The sequence below is a fragment of the Falco biarmicus genome, chromosome Z (genome assembly GCF_023638135.1).
Source record: "Falco biarmicus isolate bFalBia1 chromosome Z, bFalBia1.pri, whole genome shotgun sequence".
NCBI lineage: Eukaryota > Metazoa > Chordata > Aves > Falconiformes > Falconidae > Falco > Falco biarmicus.
Genome location: NC_079311.1, coordinates 23,731,591 through 23,751,980, shown reverse-complemented (window position 1 = coordinate 23,751,980; position 20,390 = coordinate 23,731,591). Strand labels below are relative to the sequence as shown.

The following is a 20,390-nucleotide window of genomic DNA, read 5'->3' as shown; positions in this document are numbered from 1 at the left end:
ACGTGGTCTGAATTCGAACAAGTCCTAAGGCAGAAACCACATTATTACAAAGAAAAGTAACCACACTTCAAGTTTATGATTTCTTCCCTAGTATGAGTATTTGTTTTCATTAGGCTTTAAAGATAACGTAGCATATTTTTTATTATTTTATTCCTCTATAATGAAATGCTTATTATTTGAACAATCAAAAGGCTACATGGCTGCTTGTTTTTCACATGTATTACAAAATCCTCCTTTTTCTTTCCCATAGAATTTTAAATCCAGCCTCTCTAGCTCATTCCTCATGCCAGCAAACACTACACTTCAGTTACAGCAAACAATTACAATCTACTGCAATTACAATCCAACAGTACATGCTGATTGAAATTACTCCTGGTAGTGGCTGGAAAGAGCAAGACTTCTAACATTTTGCTTCTGACCCCCTGTAGGAAACAGGCAAGCCTCCTTGCAACCACAGAATGGTATGTACTATGCTGTCAGTAAAAGAAAATTCACAAGCCAACTGACAGTATAAAACCCACACTCATTAACTGAAGATGTGCAATGTAAGATCCTAGTAGCATTTCTAAAGGCTACAATTTATAGTAATGTATAATGTTCTCCAACATTCCTGCATCAAAACTTATTTTTTCAAATCCAGTTATACAGAGATAAATCCCTCAACTCTTTGTATCAAAAATATGAAAATTATACACAAACTAGCAAGTGTGACAGAACTTTCATACTTTTGGCCACTCATATTCACAGGTTAAGAACATAATTTACATAAAAGGCTACCTGAGAACTAAAATCTACATTAAGCTTCAATAAAATTTTTCTTTAAAATTTTAAATAAAACTTATTTCAGTATTTTAAAGTTCCAGGAATATTCACACTGAAAAGTAGCCCAGACAGTACAGCACCCTTCCACAGACTACAACAAAATAGTTCCTTACTCCAGCTGGAGTCAAAAGCACTTTCACCTATGCCAAGACAGATTGTATCTTCACACTGAAGAGGAGAGCAAAGGGTCACATTTTAGGAGACTGATAATGTTCACATGGCTTTAGAGGCTTCATGTGTGCAACTGACATGATTATACATGTATATTATAATGACTCTTTATTGTAGGATCATTACACAACTTCTCATGTTTTCATATCTTAACTGGCTGAAGAACTGCCACGGTTTTCAAAGTGCAGAAATAACACAGAGAAAATGTTTAACAAAAGCTTTAGAACAGATTTAAGTGCAATAAAGAGTTGCTTATTCTGCCTTTCTAAACCTAAATTTCCTCTGACACACATTGATACCCATGAACGCTACCTAAGCATTATCCCTATCTATCAATTATATGCACTGCTTTTTCCTTTCAGACGAAGAGGATGTTTCAGATGGAGTGTGTAATAATTATTTTCAGACAATAAATAAAAACCCTATCACAAGAACTCTTGACTTTCTAAGCCATGCACTGAAAAGCAGAATTTGTTTATCTTGACTGAAAATATATGGACTCTAGCTAATGGACCTCAGCTACATTACCAGACTTGCTTTCTATTTTCCCCAGCCATTTCTCAGTCACCATTTTTCAGGATAACCATCATTTAGTGACAGACATACTTTGTGCACAACCAGCAGTCTGGCAATATAAGACAACAGCTTAACATTTGATTTTTTTAAAAGGGTTCTTGGATTACCTTGAGCAAAAGTAACTGCAAAAGGCAGAAAGGAAACCTCTGTGCCAGACAGGACATGATGCTAAGAAGGACTGCTGTACCTTGGAGGTGGGTACAGTTACATCTCATAAGTTCTGGTCATGGATGATCCATGACAAGTTTCAACTGAAAAAGGCAAAAGCATCCAAACAGTGGAAACATAGTTCGGTATGAATCTCAAAATGCAGCAATGGAAAATTCTCCTGGTTACACAGGATTGCTCCTTATTATGGCACATTCATCTCAAAGCTTAAAAGGGAAAAGAAACAAATACATGTTCTGGTACCCATTGCTAAAGGTTTGGGGGTTTTTTTCTGGGAGACTGAACCTGTTCATCATCCTCTAGAGTTTCTGTGTCCTTTGAGTCTCAGAACAATAATCTGCCATCAGTTCCTGTTTCTTCCCAAGGTGTACACATTCAGCTCTTGCAATTTATTTGCATGGCAGTCACACAAACTTTTTAAGATAAATACCTCTTTCCCTCATCCTTCTTCCAGCTTCATACTTAAGTTCTGATCAAAATCATTATCTAATGATAATTATTATCTAATGATAATTATCTAATGAGCTCTAATTCTCTGAGAAAGCGAACTGGGATAATCCACTGAGAGACTGCAAAAGATGAGCAACTGCTGAAGTCAGGAGAGAAGTTTCCAGCACAGTTCTCTGTGTAAGTGACCCTTGGCTGGTTTCTGATACAAACTAAAAAGGTTATTTCAATTACAGTATAAATTAACAATGCCTGGAAACACTTTTGTCTGACCTCTGGATGCTAGGAAACCACCACGGGAGCAAGAATAATATGAGGGAGAAGGAGGATGAGAAAATATTTTAACCCAAGAAGAATAGTCTCGCAACACATGATTCTACTGCCTATCAATGTACAAAAATTCCTAGTGCAAGAAACACTGCCAGTGCAACCTCTGTGTTCAATTTGCCATGTTCAGTCAGAGGACAACAAAAGAACCACCACCAGCAGTGCTTGGTAAGAGATCCCTCGCTGCCTCAGGCCCTGCAGAGAGGAACACGGCTGTGGCATTGCTCACCCAGAATACAAGTCATCACCTGAATGAGCCACAAGGACAAACCTGTCTAACAGGCTCACAGGAGCTAAAAAGCCTTTGCTCAACTAATACAGTATTTTAATTTAAGATGAGTGGCAGATTTTAAAGTGGCAATCCATTCAACTAATTTTAAGTATAAACACAAGTCCATCGTGCCAAATCCTCTATCACAGAAACACACACAGTCAGAATGAATTTGGTGGTATATTCTATATATACTTGATGTGGAAGAAGTATATAAATACACAGGACTAATCCATGTGAGAGAAAGAAGTCACACAGCAGAATGAGTAATTCCTATGTTCATCAGAACACCATGCATTTCTGTTTCAAGTTACTTTGTTAAATGAGAAACTGAAACCTTCCTTTGAAGTTCACACCTTCTTAGACAGCTACAGACTGTTAGTTTTATTTTTAAACTGAAATTCTGCTGCTCCTCCCCACATTGTGAATAACCAAGAGGATGGTAAAGAATTATTACTGCAGTAATGGGACTTACTGCTGTGTGATACAGGGCACAGAATGATGCAGCACAATCTATGACCCTGAGTCCAGAGCTATTATAAAACTAAAATAACAAGAACTAAGCACAAAGAATGAGAGAGCAGGACTAGCTTGTGAGAGGAAACTATAAGAAAGATGTAGTAATAAGTGAATTACCTATTCTTGTTGTATTTGCTGAAACGCTCAGCATGTTATTAAATTCCATGTTCTATCATAAGACTGAAGAACTCAATGTCACAGGATGCAGGAAATGCCAAGAATGTAGATAGATTAGAAAGAAGATTAGATAAATCCAAGGAGGATAGAACCATAGAGGAATATTAAATGTGTTGCAGCCGCCTGCTCATGCACGTTGGCTGAAAGGTGGGGGCGTATGAAGGAGGACAACTCTCTATATGCATTTCTTATGCTCTCCTTTCAGACATCCACTATTTATCACTATCTAAGCCAGGATAATGTGCCAGACAGAGCTAGTAGAAAGCACTACTTTTCTTCTCATAACCACAGAAAGATTTTTGGAAGACGACATTAGTTGTGGCTGACCAGTACTTTACAGCAAATTTCATTCAAGAGATCACTCTCTTGCCAATCTGTACACAGACAAAAACACAGCGACAAGGAGGAGATCTGCTGTTTTAGTGAAATAATAGAAGGGTGTAGGCAAATGCTCTAGCAGGTCTCCACAGACTGCAGTTTTGGAAATGAGCATGCTACAGCAACCAGTAATCAATTACGTCATTTTACAAGATTTTAAGCACAGACTATCCAACTATTTTTCTTCACCATTTGTCATCTATTACTTGAATTGTGGTTCCCCAAATCACCTCAGCTCTGCAAATCACTAATCCTTTCTTCCAAAGTGTCTCACATGACTGATGAAATGATGGGAAAGGTACTACCAAAAATGTGTTTTAAGAGCTGTTTGTTCCAGGGAGCATTTACCACGCCAGCTGAAATGAAACATGTGCTGCCTTTTTTAGTCCAGATGCAGAATAGAGATTTAATACTGACCCACTAGCATCTGAATATGTTTATGCAGAACCTCAAACATCTCTTATTTAATTTATGCCTTCTGAACCTCTGATTTGCATTAGTAAGGAAGAAACGCATTAGACAGAGGTTGTAGAGGAAAAAATGATATGACACATGATACCATTTTGGATGAATCTCTCTGGAGTGGGAGGAAAAGTTCAAAAAATTATGTTAAGTGGAGCATCTACTCAGAAGTGATGCAGTTAGAAAAAGAAGAATCAGTAAAGTGGTTTCACCAGATTCTGTCTCTGTACTCAAACATAGCCAATATATTGAATATATGAGCTGTGCTTGTTTAATGGCGTAATCCTTAAAAAAGATTGTATTTTATTTACTACATGCCCTAAGACATTTCTATCCACTTGAGGGCTTTTTAAAAAAAAAAAACAACAACCTGAGAAGAGCGAAAACATTAAAACTTTATAGAAATTGTTCATTAAAAAGTAATTTATTTTTTGTTATCTGAAAGCTAGCTAGCACGCTAGCTTTCAATTATTCTGCGCTATTTACAGTTCAGGTAGCAGCTGCCACCACACTTGTGTTTGCAAGTACACAGCCGAAAATCAGGTAAAACTCCTCAGGTTTACAAATGAGCACTATATACACATGCGTAATTGGTAACCCATCAAAGAAAACACCAAACAGTCTCGTGCCAACAGAGCACATGCTAAATGGGATTAAGGCCTGATCCTTAGTCCCAGTCACCATCCATGGGGACACATTACTATATGGGAGAACCGACAAGGCAGTCTTCATTAAAAATACATATATAATCTCTCAGTTAAACAAAGATCTGGAATTAAAAACAAAACACTAACAAAACCCCTGTGGTTAGGACTAGATGCTGCAGAGTTGTACGTTACAAAAAAGTCAGTGTAGCCATGCAGAATGGTGTGGATCATTTGGATACAGTGGATCCATCAGACTGCTTAATGATTGTCCAATGCAGCCTCATATCAAATTGCACGTCAGAAAGAGGACTCCATCTCTCTGACTGCAGTCGAAATTAGAAAAGGGTCTCAGGTTTACAGCTGATGAGCAATGTTAACTACCAGCATGGCTCTGGCTCACGTATCAAGAGAAATAAAAATATTAAATTGTTTTTTATTTCTGGACATTGCATTGATGGTTTGCAATAAGAGTATCACAAGTCTGAAAACCTTAAAGGTAGCTGAAAAAACATCAGAGAATATGAGCAAGAGCCAAAATATTGTTGGAAGACTGACATAAGAGCCTTAAAATCTAGATTGCTTTAACATTTCTACATTTGGCTTGTGTTTAAGTAACACACAGATACAAGCCCTTATCAAAATGCTGAATACCGAATACTCTAAATTTGCAAAAATCACAGAATGGCTGAGATTGACATAGACCTCTGGAAGTCAATCATCCAATCCCCTGTCCAACTCAACAAAGAACACCTACAGCAGGTTGCCCAAGACCTGATCCAGGTGGGTTGAGTACTTCCAGGGTTGGAGATTCTACAGGCTCTCCAGGCAACAAATAAGATGCTATACTTTACAGGACAAAATGCTTTGACTGTCTCTATGCAAGTATAAAAGAGTATATATTTGGAATTAGTTTTGAAATGTAAAGTACTTGTAAAACAGGTTTGTCAGAATGACAGTATCTGAAAACAAAGGTTTTGTTTAGAGAAGAGAGAAATATTAAGAACAACAGTTTTCCCTGTTTGCATTTGCCTCTCTACATCTATCTTTATCTGAAAAGATACTTTTTTAAGAACTGTGAAAGCATTAGAGTTCAGACCTTATTCTTATTTAATCCCTTGGCTTTCCACCGACTGTGTTTTCCACAACAGATACACGAAGTGGCTTACTAAAGCCAGGCTGGGATCACAAATCATTTCTCACATACCACCAAAGCACTGCCAATTTGCAACAGCTTTTGATCAGCATAAATCCGTGATGTGCTTGAATCTGGCCCAGGAGTGGAAGGCTCTGCAATCAGTTACCTAATCTATGGAGTATGCTGCAATTTTTATATTCTAAAATATTTCAAAGCAGTCACTGTTTATATTGGCTTCAAAACAAAACCAATCTAATTCTTTCTTGGTATTTTTCAGAAGAATGTAATCAGCATACAAAACTTGAAACCCACGGCAGCTATGTTTCTTGCAGTCTTCAAATTCTTTCCACTTGTGACACTGTTCAGAGATTTTACCCTCTCCCCACATATCCTATTTCTCTCTGAAGAACAAGGAGCACACAAAACCAAGGACCATCTTTAGAATCTTGAACTATTGCTCACCTGTGCTTTCGCCAATTTCTTTTCCAACAGGTCACGCTCCCTTTCTGTTTGTTGTAGACGTTTATTAAGCTCCACTATGTCTCCCTTTAATGAAGCCAGGGCTGCTAAATGAAGCTAGAAGGCAAAAGGAAAAAAAAATAATTAGCCCATTCAGAAGCCATGTGGCAGCAGTATTTGAAAGAAGATACAGTATTACACAGCACCTACAGTGTCTGTGGATTTGGGTAGTAAGCAATAGGAACCTTAGTGTAACAAAAGTCTAAAAGAAATCCACATGCAGCTAAACACGTTTTAAATGGAAATGTCCCCTCCAGGCAGCCTACACATCCCTTCATCAGAAAACACATTATAAGGCTAAATACAGTGAAGTATAATTCAGCTGGAAATGTGTAGGTTAGTTCTAATGTTAGTTTAATAGGAAATAGCTTGAGTCTTGTGTTATAAAACCTTATATTAAATGTTGACTCAGATTTGTATCGTAAAAGAAGGTGTATCATGTTTTGATGCCTTCAGACATGCAGACGTTATCAGTTTGGTGAAGGGAATAACTCCACACATAGGATTCAGTTTTATTTCGCAACTAAAGCTTACTCCACTTTGGGCTACTGCTCTGCAGTTGTTTTTCTCCTTGGTCCCACGTCAGTGAGTTTCAGTGATTCTAATCTACTGAAGCCACACATGAAGAACCTGAACTGTTTTTCTTTCTGCACCAGATCCTTTTGAGGACAGACATGTTCTACCTTTAAGTGATAGCATGTGGAAATATAGAGCACACTAGGGTAACTAAAGTAATCTATATTATATTAAGTACACAACTTAGAAATTAAGAACAATTCTTAAAAGAACCCTATACTTGTAACTCATCCACACTCTCTTCCTGTCCTTAAATATCTCATTCCTCATTACACCAAAGGCACCAGCTAGAATTCAACACTCTGTACTGACAACTACAACCGAAAAGTCCAGGAGGAAAACTAGCCACTAATACTGAAGTCTTTCTTTGTAGTAGTAAAGAAACAACTCCACGTTATACTGGGTGACTTGACAAAAGCTTCACACCGGACCAAGCAACGCAGCAAACATCGTTCTGCAGCCAAGACTCAGACTGAAACACGCACCCCATTTCTAGTCCTCCAGCCAGCTTCAATCCTTCAAGCTGACATTTTATTGGGAGAGTCACTTTTATTTTTCATCTTTCACTTCCAGTCAATCTGCTAATGTGTTCTGCTTTTGGTAGCAGTTTTACCTTTACAATACCAGAAGCCAACAAAACCATAAGTGTGTTCACATACTGATGTGTGAAAGTACCTGTTCAACAGCAGAGCGACCAGATGATTTGGCAACAGCTCCTTCACTTAAAAGTATTCCATTGTTATAGAAAAGGCCACCCATGGCTTCATAACAGAAAACATAATTTTATAAAGATTTTTAAATGTGAATTGTGCAGTTTCAAGTGCAGTGTAACCAGTTGCGCTAGAAGATCCAGACATCCTCGTTTGTGAGTTCAATTGAAAGCATTTTTATTATGTTGGCTACAGAAATGTCTTACACAGGTGCAGTTACTAATTTCAGTACAAATATACACATACACAATTTGATGTTGCAGTAGGTTTAAGGTTCTTGATGCAGCCTCATTTTTCAAGTGAAAACACAGTAATTCAGGCCTGCCATGGACATATGCTACGTAGCTTCTTTGAAGTACGTATGCTGAAACCTCTTAATAAACTCAAAACCGCCCTGAATAAATATCCTTGGCCTTCAGCAGAAGGCCTTCCTTCCTACCACAGGAAACTATGCACTAGTTTTACAGTGTGGAGAAACAAGAACAAGTCTAATTGAACCAATCTGTTCATAATTGACTTCCAATTTTCAGTAAAGCTAGTGAATTTATAAGCCTCTCTTTCATCTTATTCCCTTTACAGAGCAGAAGTGTTGCAATGAAGCTCACCGCTTTGTTCATCAGATCTTGCATCCTTCACCACGGCTTTCATATAATACACGAAAAAATGGCTACAATTCTCTAAACTGAATAAACCAAAGCTACATAGTCAAGTAAGTATCATCCCTTTTTGTACACTGTAATTACATGAACACCAGTAATGGTTTGAATTAAATACCAGACCATTAATGTCCATACACTTGGTGCTGTAATATAAATGAACACCACTGATCTAAAAATCCCAATGAAAAACAACTTTGCCTCTGAGCAGTGGAACTAATGATGTGGACTTCTTATGGATTTGTCTTTGTCCTCTTCCCACAGTGCAGTCAGCTCAGCTCTTCTTCACACCTCCTAGCACACCCCAAACTGGCTAAGAGACAGCATGAGTTGTGTCTATAGTTTTATAGCAATGCTGCTTCCTGGCCTGGCAGCTCCGGCCACACAAGGGTATCCAACACATGAATTACAACAGCCTCCCTGTTAAACATAGGACCCCTCTTCCCCAAGCAACCAAGGATATCTTTACTAATTACAAGAAAATTTTGCTTCATCTTTTACTATCCAGAGTTATCCTTTCCTTTCACTAACTGGAGCGGTCCAGTTTCCAAGTACTACTACTAATAACAATAATTAAAAAAAAAACCCACCCCCCAAAAAAAACCCCAGAGTTACTGAAAGGGCAGACTAGACAACAGGATATTATCATAGAAGAGGGCTGCTTGGGATACTCCTTGGTTTCATGTATATCCCCAGTGCACACAGTAGTAAGTCATACGCAAGTGGTGCCTCCAGCTACTACTACAATATGTAATAAGGTTACACAGCTAGCGTAGCTGTGTATTCTTGGCAGAGCCAAGCTCTCCTCCCCAGTTCCTCATAAAAGGTGTACAAAGTATTGCTGCATCTTCCCTTAGGTGTGAGCATTCCCACAGTGCTTCCCAGTGTTGTTTTATAGCACACAGCAGGGTGGGAACTAGAACACAGATCTTTGGATGTTGCTGTAACACAAACAAGGAAACATCTGAGCAAAGAGCTACAGAAGTCACTCTGGGAAAAAAAGCTCACGTTTAGAATTCAAATTCAATCATCCAAACTATACTGGAGTTGGAAAGATTCCATTTAAAAATCTTAATTGGAAGGCAGTAGGTCAGTCACAACTGTAACTCTGCAGCATTCAATCACTATGGAATACGACAACTGTGAGAGAGAGAAGCATGCAGCTAGCCATATGGCATACCCCTTTTTTTTCCTCTCCTCAGCAAACAGTGATACACACGGCAGAGTTACTATCACTAACATCCATAACAGACATTTACAGTTCAAGGTGGGCTGCCTCTTAATGACACAAAATTATGAAACAGATAAAAACCTCATTAGTTTGTAAAAATTAACACAGACACCACAAAGCTCCATTTGTACAACATACTGGTCTGCACCTTTAAGCAACAGCTCCCACAAAGAACTACTCCATACAAAGAAAACAGTTAATTGATAAAGTCCGTATTGTTCATAAACTTTATACTGATCTGACACAGCTACTATTGAATTCCATCAGGAAAATAACCCTGTGATGCTGATGCACCCAAACTGTCCAACAGGATAGGCAAGGTCAAGACATGCAAGAGCAATGACTGAAAAGGGATTAGGCAACCAAACAACTTGCCTCTCTACCATCATCCAAGCAAATAAGAATACTTTCAGAAAAGAAATTGGATTCATAATATTAATAAAAAAATGCATCACCTATCTTAACTTAGAAGCTACAATTTATATGAATTTTCTGCAATGACAATAGCAGGTTGTTTACTGAAGCATATATACACCACATTTTATACCCAATACTATCCTGCCAGGTTTTTATATGGTAAATATATTATAACAATTATTATTTATTATATTATTAATATTATAAAATAACAAACCATGCATGGCATGCTATCTTTAAAATACAAAACACTGTACAGCTAAGTTTTGAAAAATAGAATAATAAAAAAAGAATAAGCACGAGCTTAGGAAAAGCAACCACTTGACCAATCTTCCAGCCTCCTTTATGACTACAGTCTCTTCACCATTATGCCTGCTTTTACAAACATCTCATACAACGCTCTAGACATGATTTAATGATGTATATTTTGCACTGTGCTTTAAACACTGCTTTTGGTGCTGGGCTTTGTGAAATATTCTATGCAGGTACAATTAAAACCAGTATTTGCTGTTGGTCAGGTTTTTTAAGAATTTTGTGGGGAAAATAATACAAGAAGTGGATGGAATAGTAGTAATAACTGAATCCAAGGAAGCAGGGGACTGCTGACATGGTAGGAAGTACATATTGCTGCAAGTGTTCCAAGACCATTAACCAAACAAGAGAAAGATACAAAGGGCAATGAAGGAGGCTGCTGAAAAAAATGATAAAGTTAAAGCACTGCAAAACAGTACAATTATTCTTATACTCATCATTTTCCCCTGCCATTGTGAACTGTGATCCTCACCACTAAGTTCAGCCCACATTTTTCCTTCCCTCAGCCTGGAACTAGACTAATTAAACCATATTGCTAAATCCAGTTGTACCCACTGCATATGGTTGTTATTTTCAAGAGAGAAGTCACAAAAAGGACCTAAGCACATCCCTCTCTGCAAAATTAAAGAACTGATCTTAACCTTTCCTCTTGTTTCCTGCCTTCCTTGGCTACAGTACAGCCACACATCAGCTTGGGAACAGATGTTCAGAAACATAACCTCTGACATAACAGGGAAGCCATAAAAGCATCAAGATCATGGTAAGGAGACACCAACCCATATAGCAATACAAAGCAGGCAAACACAAGAAGACCAATTTATTCGTTCTATGTGTGTCCTCTGTGACTGACTGGATGCCTACCATGTAAGAAGGCTCTGAGGAGATGTGCCAGAACGAGATGCCCACAAAGCTCTGGAATAATGCAGGCTGGGACTGATCACAGCTGTTGCAAAGCAGCTGACTTGATCTCAACACCAAGGGGTCCTAGGTGTGGTCTTCGTTTTAGATGAACAGCTATCAACAGCTGAGCACATCAGCTGGCAAAGGTTTCTCCCTATGTTCATTAAAAGAGTGTGAATGTTGCTGAGTTTGCCAGGCCAACAAGCAGGAGGTGTATATGCGGCTCAGCACAACATCGCATATAAACCCCAGAAAGCTAGCAAAAGAATTTCAAAGAGAGCAACGGGCTTGGACTGGCTTCAACGCACATACGTCTTCCTGGCGAGTCGGGGGGTGCCCAGTGTTGTTACAGTAAGCGTATTACAGAGAGTGGTAAAGAATCACATCGGTATCATGACCGAACCATGTAACTTACATTTGTGTTGGGTTTTCAGTATGTTTTGTATCACCCAGCTAAATCAGAAATCCTGGGTAACATCAACTGTCTTCAAATAAGTAAATCTGATGTTAAACATGACACCCTCTCCATGCACAGAGCATCTAAAAGAACCTTGTCAGAGAGTACTGGTCTCCAACATCCTCTCCTCTATTTTGTTCCCCACTTGTATTTTGCATGGTTTAGTGCAAACAGCCCACAACATGGACATTTTCTGTGTATTGCTACTACTTATTTTAATGACAGGCAGTATACACAAAAACACCTGAATCAAATATTCACAACACTGCCTCATCTCTGAAAACTTCCTCAGTTTTCCTGTTATGAAATGACACTGAACACTACAGTGGATGTGAAAACCCAAGCTGCTTTGTAAGACGAGAGATGGAAGGTGTAGAGGATAGCATGGAAAATACAGTCGGAATCCCAGATAAAACTGCAGAAAGGGCAAAACAATAACAAATGCCTACAACACATTGTATTTTCTCACACCCTTCCTCTTCAAGAAAAAGAGGGAAACATCACTAAAACCTACAGTTCCTGTCAGGGAAATGAAAAGGTTGGTAATGTAAGTTCATAATGAAAAACACATTTTAAGACAGAACAATGAAACCTTGCCTGGATTTTGACTTCAGCAATCTTAGGGCTGTGATTGTGCTGTGCATTGTGAACTTTCATTAATGGCAGCAGAGCACAATGACAGTGTTAGCCCAGGAAAAGCTTAGATAACGCTGGCACTCATACTTAAGACATGTAATAAATGTACAAGAGAAAAACTTACACAGAATAAAAAAGATGAAAGATATTATAGCACAGGTACACACAACAAGGAAACAAAAATTTTCTAAACACTGGAAAATCTAGGCAAAGCTTAAAAAAATTTCTAAGAGAGAAGTTAAAGATACAAAACTTGTGTTACAGACATTTGCTGTACACACAAAGTCAAAGGTGTTGTCAAATGCACATTTTATCAGGACCACAGAGTAGCACTACTTGCCAATAATACACTTAAAGTGATTGTTACAGGAATGTGTACTCTAAAACATTTTTCTTCTCAGTCCTACACAATTTTCAGGCCACCTTTTCCTGGTGGCATGAAAGCTGCTTTTTTAGGGTCCAAGAGATGAAATAAATATAATCAAAGTCCATTTCTGTGAATGTACTGTCAAGTACATGGAAAACTTAAAAGAACCACCATCTCCCAGAAGCTGCGACAGGACAGCTCAGTATTCCCCAGACTATTTCAGTTGTACGATCTCTAAAGCATAGCCCTGAAACACCACAGCCAACAGCTCTTTAAGTAATTACCTAAGGTAAAGACAAAATGACTAAAAAAGCAGTATTACTGAATTGTTGGATGTGCCTACGAAGATGCCCTGACACTATGTTTGAAACAACTTTTATATGCTAACAAAAAGCCTACAAAAAACACATTTTGTGACTATGCTGCTGAAGCAATTATTGTCATACTAGACATTAGACAGTTACTTCATAAGCTTGTGCAATACTAAACAAACAATGTGCCAACACAAGCCAGGATGGAGCCATCCAAGTTCTAGAAAAACAAAGACCAAGTGTTTGTAAGACATACTTTGTTTTAATTTGAAAAATCTGTGGAAGATGTGTTCAATCTGTTTGCATTATTTGTAAACAATTCCAATTGAGGATTGGTGCGGGGTTTTTTATGGAAATTAACATTTGCAGGCATATGTGAATATTTCAAACCATTTCTTAAATACAGAAAAAACCTCCCACCTTAATCACAGTAAAAAGTGTTCAATAAAGAAAATATGCTACAGGATTGTTCAAAAAATGTTCCTGGAACAGGTAATCTAATGATATTCCAGTGAGTAGCATCAGTTTTACAACACATTAAAAAAAAAAAAGAAAGAAGAATATAATCATGGAAAAGATTTTCCTTTGAAAAATGAATCTGACAATTCACACTTGATGAATGGAGCATGGTGCTAATTTGTACTTCTGAGTGTGCCTGAAGGCTAGACTAATGGTTCTACTTCTATTACAACAGATGTTTATACCTTCATGTAAAAGAAAATTTTAGGTGACCTGAGAAGGAAAGCCTGAGAATGAGACTTAGAAGTAACCAAATGAGATAACCATCTGAATCTGGAGATGGTAAAGTTGCAAAGTTGACCCTTTGGGGATTCTTAAGAACCCTAACTGTCCCATTGTAGGGCAGCCCACATGTCCACACCTTTAGCCACTTCCCTGGCTTTTGCACTATCTATGAATGCTCAGCCTTGCTTCTGCTCTCCAAAAGAGGAACCTGTTGCCAGCTCCACTCTCAGTAAGGGAGTGAAGTAACAGTAATGCAGGGGATGGATAATGGGGTGGTGGGGACACCACGCTTAGTACAAACCTGTCTTCATTTCAACTCAGTCTCAACACACTGTCTGCAACCACAGCCTTTCATTAAGTAAAAAAAAAAATAAAATTATATTAATACACCAGTATGAGCAAGGGAGGGCTTCAGATGTCCCACTTGAGTTAACTTTTTAGCATTCCTACCCTCCTTACAAATACTCTCAATATAATTCAAGTCAAATTATCTCTTTGCTTTTATCACTGAATTGACTGAAAGAAGAAACAGCCCTAATTTTTTTTCTATCTCCCCTTCTGCCCAGCAAAACTGGAGAAAATTAACTGAGAAGAGGAAAAAAAACCCAGTAAGGTTCATTGCAGGTCCTTATCCCTTGTGAATCTCAGGATGCCAAAGGCCTTTTCTCTATTCCTTTCCCATTTGCAAGGACAACTGCTGAGGTGATAGGCACACCATTCTCCCCTCAGGAAAGAAAGGAGCGGAAAACTAATCGCCAAAATGCAATCCTCACTCAATCCTCACTCAATCCTCTGCATTTAGCATTAAGGTGACCACTTTCTAGCACTGGACAAAACAACATCACAGCCAAGGTGTAAGCTCACACACATCATCTTGGATCATCAACAGCCCCACCACATTTATATCACCTTAACTTCAGTCTCTTCTGACTGACAACAATCCAGATCTTTTGAAACAGAGCTCGCCATTCAAGAGCCACTAAAAATTAGGTACTACTTATTATGCTAATTTAATAATAATTTTAAAAAGCATTCCATGGTTCTTGTGTTCTTTTCAAAACTTCTGGACCAGTAAATTATTTCTGATTTCCAAAGGTAAAACTACGGACTTGCAACAAAGCTATACTTTCAGTGATACAAGGATCTTTGTCTCCAGTATGACCCACATCATCTGCTGATCTGAGAAACAAAATTTGTATTGCAGGTCACATCACTGATCCATGACGTACGGTTTTCCACCATAAGCCAAAATCTGATGCTTCAGCAAGGGGAGGTGGGGGAAGACACCACCAAACCCATCAGCAGAAGCCCCTAGAATGTACTTGTCCAACTGTCTGAAATCCATAGAAAGCAAACATCTTTCCAGCTTTTCCTGGTCAGCTCACGCCCTGTAGTGCTTTACTAGAACATCCATTATGTCGCTTCCAAAGTTACAGCTCTAAAACAATTTTTAAAAGCAGCTAAACAACTTTAGAGCCCTGAGTCCCTGGATGAGCATGTGCTTGCTTAACAAAATACGTTCAGCTCAGTTCTTAATTACTTCGTCATTCCAAAGTTAGCTGCATCTCTGAGACCTCTATATTCCCCTCCCTGTTTCTTTAACGTCAGGCCACCAGCCACCCCCTCTGCATCAGACTTCTGATGGCTGCTTCTCCCAGACACCCCCGCCCCCCCCCCCCCCCCCCCGAAACTGCACCCACCAGTTAAGTGTTCTCCAGGATGTGTAGTACAGGCAGAGGAACGAGCTGAGGTCTCCAGTGACCTCCTGGCTTACAAGAAAGTAGTGTTTCTAAAACCTTTTTTAGAAAGGCAACATACTATAAACAACACTCAAGTTGTGTATGGCTTACCTACCTGGTATCACCTTTACACTCCTGGCTGTACGTCTCGGACCTGTCTGTGCTACATTCCCAGGTCAGTGTCTCACTATTGCAGGTCAATTCCTAGCACAAGTGACTGTTCCCTAGTCAGACTTGCCAATTCAGGCAGATCTCAGTTCTTTTGCTTAACAATCCTTACCAGCCAACCAGTGCAAAACTGGCTATGCAATTTCCCCAAGGGGAGTTAACTTCTTAAAACTTATTAGACATCAAAACTTATTATAAATACCTAGGCAGGGAAATTACTTGTGCTACTGTAACTTCAGTTCCTGCAGGAAGCTTCCACAACTTCCCTCTAGCTACATGCCATAAACCTTGGTAAACCTTGTAAGAGCATTTCACTCATAAGCAACATCCAGCGTATTTTTGCATTTCTAGATGTCAAGTCCTGCATCTTTCACTGCCTCCTTCTTATTACCTGGTCAATACACCAGGGAAAATTTGACTGATTTTACTGAAAGCTTTGCAAATGGATGGCAAACTGCAGGAGACTGCATTATTCCTTGTTGAGTTCTCCCACTGCACTGGATGGTATTACCAAAACTATAATTATAACAAATTGGATAGGAAACAATCACTATTGCAAAATACAGCCCTGATAAAGCTCCATGATGAATCACCTTTAAAAATGACTACCTTACAAAGAAAAGGTTAAAAAAGAGAGTTACTACAACATTGTTGGAGTTTGGTTGCATCAGAAAAAGCTAAAAAAGCATCTGCTTAGCTGGGTTTTAGCACATCAGTAAACTAGTATCTGGTTGTTGGGTATTTTTATTATTTTATTTAGATAAACAATCAACCTCCATTCTTGATGAAAGCATGTAAGTAAAGAAAAAATCTCAAGCACAATTTTTATGTTCTATCCTAACAAAATCCCTTCCTTCTAAAAGCAGTCCATAGGTCTATCCACGTAAGTTCTTTCTCTCTATGCTGAAGTTCATTTGAAATAAAGCTTATTGCAGAATTCCACTTAAAACCCCTTCCTTTTTCTTGAAAAGCAGGAAAAAAAAATTGCACTAGTGAAAACCAGGTCTTTTTCTGAGAGACCAAAGCAGTGAGTTCGAGACTGAGAAACCAAAAATGCCCTCCACAACCATGACGTCCTCCAAGTGATACCAGTTATATGTATGCTCACATCTGGTGCTAACCACCAGAAAAACCTCATGCAAGATTTCTGCATGATGCCTCAAACTCCTTCCTGATGTCAACCACCTTTCAAAAGTACCAGACAGCGCAGAGATGTACCATTCATGAACAAGGCTTTTTGAAAGAAATTCAATTGCATGAATGTATTTTTCTTTTCGAGTCACTATATGGCTCATATTTTAAGCAAGGGAATCTCCAGTGCACAAACATCTGAAAAGATCAAAATAAATATTGACAAATGTTTATTATCAGTTGCATTAGTACAGACAAGTCGGCACAGCTGGCACACTTCAATCTGCTTACTGAACAGGAATTTATGTAAATAGGCTTTTTCAGTATTTCTGTAACACCTGGATCTACTATCCCATTCAGGGGAATTATTTTCTTTTGTTGTGCACTGGACTAATAATCCAACATAGTATCTTTGCCATCAGCATCAGGCATAGCACATTGTTCAAGTGGTTTTGTACTTTTTCAGCCATTTTTTTAGCAGGCTTCTCCAAATACAAAAGCAAGTAGCTGTAAAATTTGCAGAGAATCAAGTGCCTGTAGCATGACAAAACCATACGAGAACATTTGAGTCAACTGGTGATGGCAATTTGTAAAGATAGCATCAAAAATAATTGAAAGGTACAAGTAGCCAGTGATTACAAACCTGAAACTAATCAATCTAAGTGTCATTCACGAATGTAATGGTTAGAATTTCAGTGCAGTTCACAATTGTCTGCACAACTCATGAGTGGGAAAAGATGTCTGGTAAATGCCAGCACAAGATTAAATCTGTTTCTCATAACCTCTCCTCCCACACTGAGTTCATTTTTGTTCTTTTGTATCAAAACTGCAGATGCAAAGACTTGACAGATGAGCTTCAATTCTTCTTCAAGTGAGGATGCCTCTATTTTCTTTTTCAATTGACATTAAAAAAAATGCCTTGTTTGTCAGGAAAAAAGTGTATAACAAAACAGCTAAATGTAAGAAAATTCTGCAAATAGAAAAGGCATTTTCTAACCAGACTACTATGTATTTTGGTAATGACTACCCATTTTATATGACCTTTTCACTGCAATTTCTTTGAAAAAGAATGCAAGTTAAGATTTAAATGTTTTACAGTGTCTATTGGACAATTAGTCTTCTCTGGTATATACACATGCTCAAAATTTAATTGCACTTAATGAAATTACAGATGCTTATAATTAGCAAAGTTGAACACTTCAGTCAAAGACTAAAAATAGCAATTGCTCTAACATTTTGAGATTAATTTACACAGTATTTCCACCATTACATGCCTGTGTCTACCAAGTCGAAGGCAGGTTCACTCCTTATCTTGGACTCTGAATGCCAAATCTGACCCCGTATTTCACCCATGCAATCCTATTAAATAAACAGGAGTTGCATAGATATTTATGAGTCCAGAGCACAGTTCCATGGAAAGTGCACATCCCATGAGACTGTCGTTCTCTCCTTGAGTGTAGTTTTTTTTGCTTTAAATCATCAAATAATAACACAAAAAACATTACTAATTCTCTAAGGAAGTCAGGACAGCACAGGAAGTAACTTCTAAAGCATTTAACAAAATACATTTTTTATTTTTATATCATACAAATGCATGCCCACATATGCACATACATAAAAGAAAATCAGGGGTCATGACAAGGCAAAATTTATAATTTAAAGGCATTGTACGAGTCACACATGCCATTTAACACTTCAAAATGTCTCCATCATTCTTATGACCACTTTCACTTTACATACACAAAAAAAAAAAGAGTCTCTGTGAACATGGCTCATAAAGAGCTTTCAAGCAGTAACTAGCACAGCTATAAATTTGCATAAGGTTCAGGAAATAAATCTTGTGCTCTCTGCTGCCCACAGAGGAACATTAGTCTTAAGAGGTACACAATACAGTTATTGTGTTTATCTTATCTGTTTAAATTAGGGTAAATATTTTACTCATGTTAATTGTCCTGACAGAAAAGGATCAACGCTGCATTAATCCATTTAACACCTGGCTTATTTTTCACCCCTGCACATTACATAGGATCCAAACGCTTGCTGCTACCAAAGCTAAAGCTATTCTGTGTTAATTCTTCATAGAGCACATTTCTCACTCATATAGCATTCTTGTTTGTATCTTTATATAGCATATGGTTTATTACCCACATAATTTGGCAGAGTGAAAGTGGAAGTTACTTTTTTCATATTCCACTGCTTCACCATTTGGGTAACATGACACTTAACAATTCAAGTGAAGAGTTACATTGCTGTCTTTTTTTATTTACATTCTCAAAAATAGTTACCGTGGGCTCCAAAATCTTGACATATTAAAAAGTATTATCTTAACATGATTTTAATAATGAAACAGTAAGCCACTCCAAACCAACTGAAGAAACATCAGTGAAAAAATATAGGACCATATTACTCCCCATCTTAAAGTGAGTTTTCTCATTCAAAGAGCATACTTAAGGAGTGCTGTATTAGGCCACACCACAGGCTGGAAGTCCAGCATCCTGCCTCCGAGAGTGGTGGATCACAGAATCTGAAGACAAAGTGTAAGAACTGGGTGCTGCAGTGCTTCCCTGGTGGTGTTCTGCACCTCAAGGGTAACTTTTGTCCCTTCTGATCTTCTTTGCATCACTTATTAATTTATAATGCTCTCTTTAAACATATACCCTCTTTCCTCCCTCATCATCTGAGGTGGACATGCCCTAATCTATTTAACAGAAGGTGTTCTTTCACTTTTGATCTTCCCTTTTGTCTTTCTTTGGAGCACTCTAGTTTTACAGTTCTGGTGCTCGACACATTACAGCCCTGTGGGACAGTGCTTGGCTGCGGAGCTGACAAGGCTAACCACTTTTTGCTATCAGCAACCAAAATCTATGCATCTATTACATCACTGGCCTCTGCTACATTAACATTTGGGTCAATCTAGCCTGTCTTCTCAAGTATACCTCTGGGGTATGTTCCATGGTTCTTTGTGCTGAGAAGTTTGACATGGTTTCCTCCCCCTCCTCAGTTAACTGATCAACTGCAGGAAAAAATGTTCGTCTTTAGGAGAAAGGGGTGGGAAAGGCATTCACAGTTTTACCTCTGTGAAGTGGGTAGGCTCTGGCTTAAGCTAAAGCATTTCTGGGGCTTTAACAACTACCCTTAGCAACAGAAGCAGGCACCAATTCAAAAAGCAGACCCAGGCATCTGCTGAAAGTTTTGTGCATGAATGCTAGTAACAGCTACTGGTATGTAAGCAATAGACAAGACATGTCTATGCACATGACAGGTGTAGGAAGAGAAAGAAGCCAACTTTCAGGTGACAACACCATGGTATGTACCAAAAATGACAATTAACAGAATTATTCATATCCTACAGAGCTGTGGATAATTTCACTTTTGTGTTGCTGACATCAATGAACCAGACTCCTATCCTCATTCAT

At 38.4% G+C, this 20,390-nt stretch overlaps 1 protein-coding gene across 3 annotated transcripts in view; it reads right to left on the bottom strand.

Moving 5' to 3' along the window:
* Window positions 1–20,390, bottom strand: part of MCC (MCC regulator of WNT signaling pathway) — a 228,089-nt gene that overhangs the window by 62,229 nt on the left and 145,470 nt on the right. For all 3 annotated transcript variants that reach the window (XM_056323800.1, XM_056323801.1, XM_056323802.1), the window contains one exon: window positions 6,563–6,676. In XM_056323800.1, the coding sequence (XP_056179775.1) occupies window positions 6,563–6,676 (114 nt within the window). The remainder of the gene's footprint in view (window positions 1–6,562; window positions 6,677–20,390) is intronic.